Source organism: Botrytis byssoidea, assembly GCF_014898295.1.
Source record: "Botrytis byssoidea strain MUCL 94 chromosome Unknown BBYS_008, whole genome shotgun sequence".
NCBI classification, from domain to species: domain Eukaryota; kingdom Fungi; phylum Ascomycota; class Leotiomycetes; order Helotiales; family Sclerotiniaceae; genus Botrytis; species Botrytis byssoidea.
The window spans coordinates 228,429-240,945 of NW_024065849.1; the positions used below are offsets into that span (position 1 = coordinate 228,429).

Sequence of the window (12,517 nt, forward strand, 5' to 3'; positions counted from 1 at the left end):
ATGTTATCTCTACGATATGACGGAGAGTTACTATGCAGTTGTGGAAGTGTACCTTCTGTTTCTGTCATCTGCTCCTTCCTAGTATATTCTCAATTCCCGTTCTTCTCATGCTTCCATCTTCATTGTCTTTATTTACCATAGATAAGTAGAAACTTACATGTCAAAAATTCCTCAAAATCACCACAGTTTCTGTTAGTTTCTTAAATTCATACGGTCCACATTTCAGCATCTTGGATCTCACTCTTCAGTCTTCTCAAGCTTTTCCAAATAGTGCATGCGCTTCCTAGATATTTTACATATTGCAAAGAAGATAGAAATCTCCAAACATGCCACCAAAGGATTCGACACCACTAGATACAGACGGGAGTACCCACGATATATCGACCGCACCCACAACACCTGATGGCAGTCTTACTTTCAGTCCCATGTTACAAGCTTTGAATTTAGACGATGGAATCGCATTCGAAAATTCTCTTAGAAATGAGAACTTGACGCGTCGTCTAGTACGAAACGTATGTTGTGTAGGTGCGGGGTATGTTGGTATGTGATCTGCCAATTCCAATATCGTCCCGGTAGGGGTTTTGTTAACTTTTCGAGCTCAGGCGGTCCAACAGCAGCCATACTCGCGCTTCAAAACCCACAAATAAATTTCATGGTTGTCGATAAAGATACTTTTCGCATAAATCAATGGAATTCAAAACACTCACCAATCCACGAAACCGATCTACCAGAGATCATACGTATATGTCGTGATGGATCGAGAGCGTTCTCGCTTTCCAATGATTCGTCGACTGGAAACGCTGAATCATCACCTGAGGATATATCCGAACATACCGATTATATTCACATTCCAGCACGATCACCAAACCTATTCTTCTCTGGCAATATCGAAGAATGTCTAGGCGAAGCAGATATGATAATGATCGCTGTCAATACACCTACAAAGACTTACGGAATAGGTGCTGGAAAAGCAACAGATATGACAGCCGTAGAATCAGTTGTGCAAGACATTGGAAAGTATGCAAAGTCTGGAGCTATAATCGTAGAGAAAAGCACCGTGCCTGGTCGAACTGGTGAATTTATCAAAGATATCGTATAGCATCCCCCACTCTCCTATTACAAGAAACATGATTGACACATCCTTCAAGCTAGCAATTCACCGTCCTAATGAAATTTTCCCAATTCTCTCATCTCCCGAATTCCTATCCGCAGGTTCTGCTGTTCAGGATCTCTTACATCCAGATCGTATTCTCATTGGTTCTTCTCGCTCTCACGTTTCCACCCTTGCAGCACACTCCCTCGCTTCCCTCTACCACTGGATTCCTTCTCAAAGACTTGTTCACACCTCCACTGCCTCTTCCGAACTATCGAAACTTGTTTCCAACGCCATGTTAGCCCAGCGAATAAGTTCAATCAATAGTATTTCCGCGATTTGCGAAGCTATCAATGCGGATGTCGATGAAGTATCTTTAGCTGTAGGTCTAGATTCTCGGATTGGAGGTAAATATCTTAAAGCGGGGATTGGATTTGGAGGGAGTTGTTTTGGAAAGGATATTAAGTGTTTAATCTATTTAGCTGAGGGGCTGGGCATGGATGAAGTGGTGGCTTATTGGGAGAGTGTATTAGTGGTTAATGAGTGGCAGAGGAGAAGATGGGTGGAGAGGATTGTAAAGAAGATGGGTGGTGGATTGAGGGGAAAGAAGATAGTGGTATTAGGGTATACTTTTAAGCGTGGAACTGGGGATGTGAGGGAGAGTTTGACGAGGGAAGTAATTAGGATGTTGAGTGAGGAGAAACCGGGGGAAATTGTGTTTTGGGATGATGGGTGTGATCGGGATGTGTTGAGGGAGGAGGTAAAGGGTGTAACGAGTGTGAGGGTAGAAGAGGATTTGTATATGGCTTGCGAAATGGCAGACGCGCTTCTTATATGTAGAGAGCTGGAGAATTCTACGAAGGGGGAAGTTGAGGAGTTAGTTGACCCGAGACCATTTTTCGGCTGTCCTTCGGAAATGGATTTGTTGGAGCTAAGAAGATATCTATCATCGCAGTCTTGCGCAGAGATAGATTTGGATGATCCGCTAGGAAGGCTATATTCCGAGTCACCTTGTGAAGAAGGCTGCACGAAATGCGAGTATGGCGAAATCACAAATGTAAGAGAGGAGCAAGTCATAGACTGGAAAAGAATAGTCGAGGGAATGAAAGCACCAAGATGGATATTCGATGGCAGGGGTGCTGTTGGTAGGGCTGAAATGGAGAAGGTTGGAAAGGATGTCGGGGTAGAGGTTAGACTTGTGGGAGTGGGGATGGGGATGGGGTGGCATGGATGGTAGATTGATCTGTGGTTAGATATGTGGATATCTTGACAGAGGAGGATAGGATGATTAATGGGAGTTACTGAGAATTATAATACATAATATGAAGGGTTAAGGCTAGCTAGCGACCTGGTCTCTGACTGCTTAGTCGAGTATGACCTGTAGATTTTGGGGATAAATTAGCTATTGCATATATGAGTTGGTAGGGAATATACCCAAACAAGGAATTTCCATCATTTGAATTTGATTTACTCTTGTCCATGTATCAAGAAATTATCTTCTTAATCATGAAGTCCTGCCAAACAAGTAGACGATCTACATCATTACACCTTCACGTTTATTCACGTTCACAAGTCTTGCCAGATCTGAAATTCCTCCTTGGGGTATTGTAAGATAGACCTGCCATCGCGACGCCGCCATAAGTTTCTTATTCGTTTTTGAATAACCTACACATAATCGTGAAACCTTGCTGTGTCTCTCATATTTGGAATATCGGGACTCGGCTTTGAAGGGGTCTTTATTGTCATTGACTATATATTTTTTTCGTACTGCGTATTGCGTAGTTCGCACTTCGTACTTCTACTTTGAGATGAACTCTAAATACGCACCGTAAAGGCCTAGTACGTGAACATCTTTCAAGAATTCTGACATCCGATGGGATTCTGGAAAACTTTAAAACTTTGGTGTTGTGGAGAATTAGCTGTATGTGAAGTAGAATTTGTCATTGAGCTATGCGAGGTGAACGCGGAGTAGATTGAAGTATGAATGAAGCTAAGTATAAATGGTTTACGGCTTTTCACATTTCTTCCCTAGGAGATGGACTGAACGCTTTGGACATATTATTCAACAAACTACTGATCATTGAAGCACTCTCATTACGACAAGACTATTGTGTGAATTTAAAACTTCATGATATATTTCCGAGGCTTGATTGAGCTCCAAGTTCCGAGGTCGAGACATGATCATGTGATATGAACAGTCTCTCCCAACTTTACTTACCTAGTCCAACGCTTGGAAGACAGTTCGTCAATCACCACATTTAAGAGATGTTCTTCACATTGGAAGACCACTGATTCGCTCTATGAAAAATGGCGATCGATGTAAAGCATTGAGTGATGTTTCTACAGTAATCATGTGATTTGTCGGACGAACCCCGGGAATCCGGCACTCATATTCGCCATCAGCGATCACCTCTTTGCGTTTGTACAGCACCATACTACCTTTGGGACATACTCTGCGTACTACGAGACCCTATATGACTGTAGGGACCTGTTCATGTCAAATACAGAAGCGGCGAAGTTGCAGCTGCTCTATGATGCCTAGTATGCTTTGCATAAGCTCATGGTATGATGGACCCTAATTATTTGAGTCATGGTGCCTTGGTAGCGAGTTTGAAACTGCAAAGGGTACAGAGCGATTTTAGATTGTTATACTTTGACCATTTGACCAAGATGCCATGGAAATTGAGAGCAAATGTAGGAGCGATGTACTTATCGAAGTAGTTCATTCGTTTCGCTTACTAAGGATGCACAGACGGCATGTTCGCATTGCAATTCCACTCGAATTTCCCGATCAATCATATTCTTTTGTTTCTTTGCTTCTTTGCCACAATCATATACCTTAAAATGACAAAAGCTTGTCATTTGTAGGGCGTGCAGTGACAGTTCAAGTAGTCACTTGCTGGAAGGTGTCAATCTGTAGTCTGGCGACCGTCCCTTGATCAGGCCCCCTTTTACGAGAAAGTCAAATATCTCCCGCTGAACGAACTCCAAACAAAAATCTATTTCTTACCATATTTAGTTTCTCGGACTCGAGATAGTTTCTCTTTTCGTTGGAACTCTCACGGGAACTGTCCGAGCACCCATGCGTGCCTGCAATCTATTTCTCGATGAGTTTAGTATCCCGAAGAACATCTGAGCGTTCGTACAGTCTGTACCAGTACATAAATTAGTTTCATCCCGCCATTGGCAGCCACGTTTATGGGCGACTTTATGGTGAATGGTTCCATCTTATCGAGCAAGTAGTCTGATAAAAACCAATTTTTGCGTATGGAGACCAGGTCCAAGCTATAATGCGAGCTGCTCTAATATTAAGGTAGAGTGTTTCCCTTTCTCTCGCCCAGTAGGTGGAATTAAAATCATTGCATTGCTGGCTCAATACTCAACGATTTTTCAATATGCGAATCCCTCCACCTCAAGTTCTGTCAAACTTTCCGCAACCGAACTACATCAACCCAGTAACTAGAGGACCCGTACTTCTCATAATAACCGCCGTCTTTCTCCCTCTTGTATACATTGTGGTTGGTTTACGAACCTTTACACGGATTCATCTATCCAAGCATTTCGGTATTGATGATGTATTTCTTCTAATCGCTCTCGTCCCGACTACAGCCTGCGCTGTTCTTGCACTCATCGCCCAGGAAAGTTGGAAATGGAATCGCCATATTTGGGATGTTGCACCAGATGATGTCGAGTTTGGACTCAAAATATCTTTACTGCTAGAATGTTTATTCGGACTCGCTGTTGCATTAACGAAAATATCTTTGCTCATCTTGGTGATGCGGGTTATGTCCAGAGGAACCGGTCTACTTAAACATTTAGCTATTGCCATGATTGTGATAGTGGCGTGTGAAGCAATTGCTTTTGATGTGGTTATTATCAACAATTGCAGGTATGATGATCAGACTTGCTGTAGGATCGAACAAATTGCTGATCATATACAATAGTCCCATTTCCGACTACTGGAAATTATCTTACTCACCACAAAATTGCATCGATGAACGAACACATTTACTTACAAGCGCAATCATTAATACTTGCTCTGATTTCTTTGTCTTCTTCTTACCTATACCTACCGTATTTAGCCTTCCCATACCCTTTCGTCAACAACTAATGCTGTTCATCCTCTTCGCTGCTGGATTGGTCGTCTGTGCTTCGGGTGTTGTTAGGATATGGTATATACACGCTACATATTCATCGTATGATAGAACTTGGTTCTCATATCCATTATGGATATCTAGTGTATTGAATTTATACATAGGAATAGTAAGAATCCCTCAATTATCTGTCGTTGTCTCACGTCAAGAATCTGTGATATTAACCCCGATTACTCTAGATATGCACCGCACTCCCAGCTACGAAACCATTCTTCTCCACATTTCTTCCGTCTCTGTTCGGGCACAGCACTCAACCTTCGGACGAAAGTCTATACAAATTATCGGCCCACAACCCTTCCAAGGTCAGAATGCATCCATCTCAAAACGAGCCCAAACGACCTGAAGAATCTTTCAACATTGGCGACATACCAGATCCAATGGCTGAAGGAACGGAGATTCCTGATCACATGAGGAAATCCAGACAAATGCTTCCGCTATCATATCTCAGTTCTCAATCATCAAATCGAGGATCATCAAATCGGCGATCATCACTACAAAGATCATCAAATCCGCCATCATATCATCATCAGTCTTATCAAACTTACGATACTCGAGATATGGAATTTGATGAAGCAAGCCTGAGTATTGGCTCATACTTAGAACGTGGATCCGCTCGTTTAACCCAGCAATCGGATAGAACATATCCAAGTGACCGCTCAAGTTTAAGCACTTTCGTCACCGAAGAACCTGGATCGCCACAATCATCACGATTCGCCAGCAGTTTGATGGAGGTCCCATATACTTATAATCAATTTGGCAGAGCACACGAATTACGTCCATCTGAGAGTCAAGACGTCTTGATACATGCAAGATAAGAAGTAATGACGAGTCATACACACTTGTGTGTGAGACAAATCATCCCAAAGCCTAAAGAATTCCTGCAGAGAATTCTAGATTTGGGACACTGCAACCGCTCGGTGAAGAGATCTTAATCACGTGACCGAGTACATAATCCTAATTAAGCTCCTCAGGATCTTCTATGCGACGTTCAAGGGTATGAAAAAATCGATGCGGGGTTGTCATGCATTAGAACAATTTGAACCGCATAAAATCGGTCAAGGTCAGATGTTGCGTTGTTTATCACGACAAACTGTTTTCCCTTTCATACGAACTCGCCCACTTTATTAGGCTGGCGGGGAAGAGAATTGGTAACATTGTCGGTGAACGGAGGTTGCGGATGTAATGCGCAATAAGAAGAGGTTTTGCAGGATTTTCACTCTCATGTCATGACCACATGGACATGAACATGAACGTGAAAGCAAAATACCTGGGTATCTACCGGCTAATGGACTGTGCTGTGCTGTGATAGTGGGCGAGTGATGAACATTTGGGAATTATGCTGATCGTTATATCTTCACTTGTGACGAGGGAATATCAGATGACTTATTAATAATCTAGGATCTATGTATCCGATCATCTTTTCTCAAATTCAGCTGATTAAGGTAATCTAGATATATACCTAACTATTGAAGCTTATTTTGTTAATTCGTGTTTGTGGACTCTCTTGTGATACCCCAGGGCTTTCGAACTATCTTCCTTTTGGTCCAATGAGTTCCATCCAATCCGACCCTGGAATCGGAGATATAAAAAAAACCCCATCACTTCAACCCCTTCATGAACAGTGCAGCCCCAGGGAAAAATTCGGTAAAGTAAATTGGTGGCTGTAAAATTTGAACCTTTGTAGCGGAACCACACAACCCCTACAAAATCCATTTTGCAGAAGAGCATCGACCTAGAATCGAGATTTTTTTATGGATTTGGCGATAATAAGACCGCACTCGATATTTAGCCCAGTCGTCATCGTGAATATTTTATGCATGTTGGATGCAAGGCTTATTAGGTATCAGGTAGCGGAAGCGATGAATAGACAGACAGACATACATACATACATACGAGTGAGTACCATAGAATGAAAAGGGAAGATTCAGATTGATCACTTATACCGTCCCGAAATACCTGGATCAATCACGTATAGAGACTCAGAGCAGAGATCCCGCCCATGCTTTTTTCATTGCTTGGCTTGGCTTTCCACACAGAGTAGAGGGAGTGGTGAGGGTACTCGACTAACTCAAGCAGATCCGACAGATTACAATACTATAGTGAACTACTAATATTAAACGATCTACATATAGCTTTCACATTTTTCATTTTTTTTTCCAAACGAATTGGTTCCCAAATTTCTGAAATACCCGCTTCATCTTAATGTTTCTTAATACTGGTCCTGAGGAAAGTCGTTCTTGAATCACATATTTTTTGTAAATAGTCAGGTGTTCCATCAACCGGTAGGTTGGCGTCAGTCTTGCTCTCGTGTTGGATTCGAATGATCTACAGCGTCTACGAAATGAGGAAGAAGGAAAAAAACCCAACAATAATTCCGCAGCTCAAAACGGGAACAAGGTTTCAATATCGATTGTCTATAGGTAATCTAGTACATGCAATTATTATTATACATACTTCACAATTTGACGTGTTTGATCCTCTTACGTTCTTTTACACTTTTCTTTTCCAAAAAATACCAAATACTTTCCTATAATAGGGGAATATACTCCGAACGCACACTTCCAACTCGAGGGAACCTTTTACCGCTTCTTTCGCCCACCTTTCCGACCAGCCTTTCAAGTAGGAATTCGGATCCCCACTACGCGTACCGCCGATTAATAAGTTTGAAGAAGAAAACTTATATCATTCAGAGAAAGTACTACAATAGATTCACAAGTCTCGGAATTTAGATCTTGAATTTTTCGGTCCGGCACATCACAAAAGAAAATCTACGAAGAACCAGGTACCATTAGTTTTGACGTCAACGTTACCGTACAACAAGCTTTCGTACTACACACACCATACAATATACATCAACCTCGAAAGCATAGAAGATAGCACGATAATGGTGTAAAATAACATTGGTGATCATGTTGGAGGAATTTAGAAGTTGGAAGGAAAAGCCCGATCCATAACATATAACGAAATTCCCCTCCATCCTCCCCCTCATTTCGAGACGAAAAAACTCAGATGCCATATTCTCCATGGCACCCCTTCCAACACACATAGCACGAACTGTGCTTCAATTTTCCTCGAGATACATTGGAGACAATACGAACGAAGGTCAAGATGTATCGATATCCGAAGGATTAGTTTTGCAAAAACTTGCATTGACATTTGCAACTGCTAGTGTTGCTTCTTCAATTCTAGCTTTTTATTGGTTTGTTAGAATGAGACGTTCGTTCAGACATGAGTGAGCTTTACCCCATTTACCCCTCCATTTTTATGTCCATGTACTGATAAACGATTAGTCTCATTATGTTATTAATTCAAAGTGATATGTTTAAAGCTTTATGGTTTATGGTTTTTCCAATCGTCGTCTTTTTACATGGTCCTGTAGCAGATGATTCAAAATTTTGTCAAATAAGTGGATTTTTTCTAGCTTTAGGAATTGAAGCTTCAGGTTTGAGATACCCTTCCATATGTGTATCAACATTTATTAATTCGAGTATAGATATTTCGGTTCTTATGGTTGCTGTACATACTGCGTTGTATATCTTCAGACCTAGATCCTCGTCTGGTGAAGGGGGCCTTTATCCATATCGTAGGATAGCTTACACCATTTGGATAGTCTTTCCGCTATTGACGGCGTCTCTGGCTTTTGTTAATGATCATGAAGCTTATGTTGCTCAAGGAACGTACTGTTATCTACCAGTACGACCTTTTTGGTATCGGTTGGCTTTAAGTTGGATCCCTCGATACATTATTTTCATCACCATTGTCACTGTCTATGTTTCGATATATTTCTATGTACGATTTAGGTTTCGTGGATTCGAGAACAGTCATTCTCAAGATAGTTGTGATTCGACCAGACGCAATCAAGTACGAAGGAGTCTACCTCCTCCAGCTCTAATTCTTAATGGACCCGTGACTGAAATAAGACGTCCTTCCGCTGCGTATGTTACCGAGAGAAGGAAACAATCCTCGTCGACTTTGGAATCTCTCGCCAATATGAGGAACAATGCTCATCAATTCATGTGGACTTCAGTATTCCACTCTCGCAATCGAACTCATTCTGTATCTCCTCCATCAGAGATCTCGGCACCGGATACTGACTCATATGCTGGAGCATCAACACCACAAATCGTATCCGAGATAACCACTCCTGCTCTCTTGATGCCACAACAAGTACTCAATCCACTTCCTCATCCTCAATTTCGAAATACATCATGGAGAGAAAGCATTGCCAGACGACTATCCCTCGACTCGAATGGTTCCGTATACATACATCCCGCTACTCTTCAACAACAAAATGGATCAGCCGAACAAGGAAATCCTTACGATATGCATCTTGTCAATTCTCGAGGTCAAGATTTAACGGTATCGGAAATGATACGTACACGAGAGAAAATCCGTCGTCAACTTCGATTTCTATTTATTTACCCTTTGGTTTACCTGGGGATGTGGACGGTCCCATTTGTATCTCACATTCTACAATTCAACGATAATTTGGCCGTCAATCCGCCATTTGCGATTAATTTATTAACTACAGTTTTTGTTTGTGCACAGGGTGCCGTGGATTGCTGGTTATTTTCCACACGTGAGAAGCCGTGGAAACATATTCCCGGAACGGATGGAACTTTTTTCGGGAGTCTAAAATTCTGGGTTATCTTTTTTGGGAAGGGGAAGGAGAGACAGGGACATGGGCCGGGAAAAACGAGAAACGAAATGGCTAGGGAAGCGCGACAAGCGTACAAGAGAAGAGATCAGGAGCTGGCGCAGAGGAGATTTGAGGCGCAGGCGGGTAGTGGAGTGGTAATGGAGAGAGGAAGAGGCGATAGAAGTTGGTGGGATGTTGAAGGGGCCGATGAATTGGGAACGGTTGGTGTTGGGGCCGGAGTGGCGGCCATGACGCCTGTTCAGGAGGAATTTTCGATTTCCACGGATGGGGAATCTGAGGAAGCGATTGGGCCTTCGGAGCCGATCTGAGAAGACGATCCCGTTGATACGAATGCCGACGGCTCTGCAGTTAATGGGAAAGAAAGAAATGGTGATGTTTAATGGTTGAAGGGCATAGAGTATATGATTAATCAATGACGGTACATACATCGGTAGGCATAGCGTTCGAGCATTGCATAATACGGCGGCATAGCATATGGGGAAGGCATAGTCAAGGTCATACATCCCGGCGTTTGAAACGGAATCAAGCATTTTTGGGAGTTAAGGTATTGCATATGTATAAGCATTGGGTATGGATATGGGTATCGACCGGCGAGTCTACGGACCCGGTATTGGGTGGGAAAGGCGTTGAGGTTACTTTGCTTGTATATAAATTCCGTATTGTCGGATGAATTGATATATATAGAATTAAATACTATCTTAAATAAACCCGCCGCGGTCGTTTTTGTTTGCCGTTTGTAGGTGCTTCTTATTTATATTTCTGTCGGGTAGGATGTCGGATAGTTTGGACAGCCACTCATAACCAGGAACTGTTGACGCTGGGCAGCAACACGATATACAAAACCAGTGTTTTAAATCGTTTGAATCTTATAGATGCAATTGGAAATTGCACACTTCTATTTCTTAGAAAGCACTCGCTTCGATCTTTGGAACTCCAAACCTAATGTGGTAGTCTCACCTGACGTTTGTAGTTGCTCTCTCAATAGAGAAGGAAAGAGCACCAGGCAATGTTTACTATTTAACAAGCACTCATTCGGACTCTACAGACTTGTTCAACATCATATTATTTTCAATAACTACATCATTTAATACTCTATCGTTAGTCACAACAATGAACGGGAACCACTCGAATAGAAGCCGCTCTAATGGGAATCGCTCCAACAGGAACAGCTTAAATGGGAACTCCTCGAATGAGAACATCTCGAATGGGAACCAGCCATCCGGAGACATCTCGAATGGGAATGACTTATATGAAAACATCTTGAATGGGGACCACTCATATGGAAGCATCTCGAATGGGAATGACTTATATGGAAACCTCTTGAATGGAAACCTCTCGAATGGAAACCTCTCGAATGGATACATCTCGGATGGAAACCTCTCGATTGGGGACCACTTGTATGGAAACAACTTGAATGGACCGTCGCATAGCTCAGCGCCCCAAATTGATTGGAAAAATTTATTTCAGATCAAAAAACATTGGCTGGAGAGATGTCAAGCTGAATTGCAAGATTCACAGTTAAAATGCTTGCAAGTCCAAGAGCAATTTCGAGAATTACAGGAAAGCTACAAGGAACTCCGAGTGGCATGGCAAAATTTGTGGACAGGGCAAGAAAAAGATTTGCAGCTCCGGGCGGAGACTGGAAGAGCTTTTCAAGTATTTCAAACTGCGTACGAAGAAGAAAGAAAACAACGACTGCCAACTGAACTAGCACGGCAATCATTTCACGGCAAGTTACAGAGAGGTTTGCAGTTGGGGAATGGAACGGCACAAAATACAGCGCGAGATTCGAACCTTTTCAATTTCCATATTGGTCGCGACCCCTTCGAAAATTTAACACAGCTCGCGATGCCGGACCAATCTCCGCCTTTAAAATCTACGCTCAACCCAGTAGCACCTGTGTTTTCGGCGCCTCGTGATGATACTCGTGCTCATTCTGCTGACTCGGCGTATTATTGTCCTTCATCACAGAAGGCTAAGAATGAAAATGAGCCTGGGATGTTCAATGATTCAGGTACCGCGAACAGCAGCAATGCCAGTCCAATATCCACACCATCCAGACCACCGAATCCGAGTCAAACACTATCCAGAATTCCACGCATGCGATCCGAATTTCCTCGCCTCCATCATTCAGACTCTTACCTGACTGACATGCGAGCCGGCAGAGCTTCTACTCCAGAATAAAAGACAATGTTGGGAGTTGAAGATTCTACTCAGATGTACTTCATATGTCCGTAGCTTGAGCTAGATGTGGGTGAAAATATGGAAAGCTCACTTGCACTCACTTGTGTCGGTCTCCGCAACTCGAGAATTTTTCAACTACAAAGATCCCAAGCTCAAAGCGACCACCGAAAAAAAAATTATCGAAAATCCTTATGTTATGAAGTGTTTTCTATTTGAATTGCGCAAGAGCGAGATCTGTATCAATAGAAGGATAGGCAGTTACCGGGGAATAGGAATAGGGTTATACATCTTTCCAAGCGAACTTCGGTTTTCTTGCTGGACAGTACGGATATCAACTGTCAGGGGGGCGATGTCCAGTGTATATTCATACAGTAACAGCTTGAAAATAAATTTACACAGCATTAGATGATTGTTAAGAAAAATAAA

General features: G+C 42.4%; 4 protein-coding genes across 4 annotated transcripts; all 4 read left to right on the top strand.

Annotated features, from left to right (window-relative positions):
* Positions 1–326: 326 nt before the first annotated feature.
* EAE97_004695 (uncharacterized protein) lies at positions 327–2,330 on the top strand (the record flags this gene model as incomplete). The annotated part of the gene is made up of 3 exons (XM_038875207.1): positions 327–540; positions 603–1,093; positions 1,149–2,330. The coding sequence occupies 3 exons, from the start codon at positions 327–329 to the stop codon at positions 2,328–2,330; spliced, it is 1,887 nt and encodes a 628-aa protein (XP_038733564.1).
* Positions 2,331–4,488: 2,158 nt separating this feature from the next.
* EAE97_004696 (uncharacterized protein) lies at positions 4,489–6,062 on the top strand (the record flags this gene model as incomplete). The annotated part of the gene is made up of 3 exons (XM_038875208.1): positions 4,489–4,982; positions 5,038–5,356; positions 5,427–6,062. 3 exons carry the CDS (start codon positions 4,489–4,491, stop codon positions 6,060–6,062), a joined length of 1,449 nt encoding a protein of 482 aa, XP_038733565.1.
* A 1,687-nt stretch (positions 6,063–7,749) lies between these two features.
* EAE97_004697 (uncharacterized protein) lies at positions 7,750–10,567 on the top strand. Its single transcript, XM_038875209.1, has 3 exons — positions 7,750–8,479; positions 8,538–8,689; positions 8,741–10,567. Exons 1-3 carry the CDS (start codon positions 8,271–8,273, stop codon positions 10,213–10,215), a joined length of 1,836 nt encoding a protein of 611 aa, XP_038733566.1. The 5' UTR covers positions 7,750–8,270; the 3' UTR covers positions 10,216–10,567.
* A 450-nt stretch (positions 10,568–11,017) lies between these two features.
* Positions 11,018–12,091, top strand: EAE97_004698 (uncharacterized protein; the record flags this gene model as incomplete). The annotated part of the gene is made up of 1 exon (XM_038875210.1): positions 11,018–12,091. The coding sequence occupies one exon, from the start codon at positions 11,018–11,020 to the stop codon at positions 12,089–12,091; it is 1,074 nt and encodes a 357-aa protein (XP_038733567.1).
* Between the last annotated feature and the right edge of the window lie 426 nt (positions 12,092–12,517).

What these genes read in the sequence shown, in the direction of transcription:
- EAE97_004697 (XM_038875209.1), top strand. Translation starts at nt 8,271, where the DNA reads ATGGCACCCCTTCCAACACACATAGCACGAACTGTGCTTCAATTTTCC. An exon ending in AGACGTTCGTTCAGACATGA is followed by an intron (nt 8,480 to 8,537) that starts GTGAGCTTTACC and finishes ATAAACGATTAG; the next exon opens with TCTCATTATGTTATTAATTC. An exon ending in TTTAGGAATTGAAGCTTCAG is followed by an intron (nt 8,690 to 8,740) that starts GTTTGAGATACC and finishes ATTCGAGTATAG; the next exon opens with ATATTTCGGTTCTTATGGTT.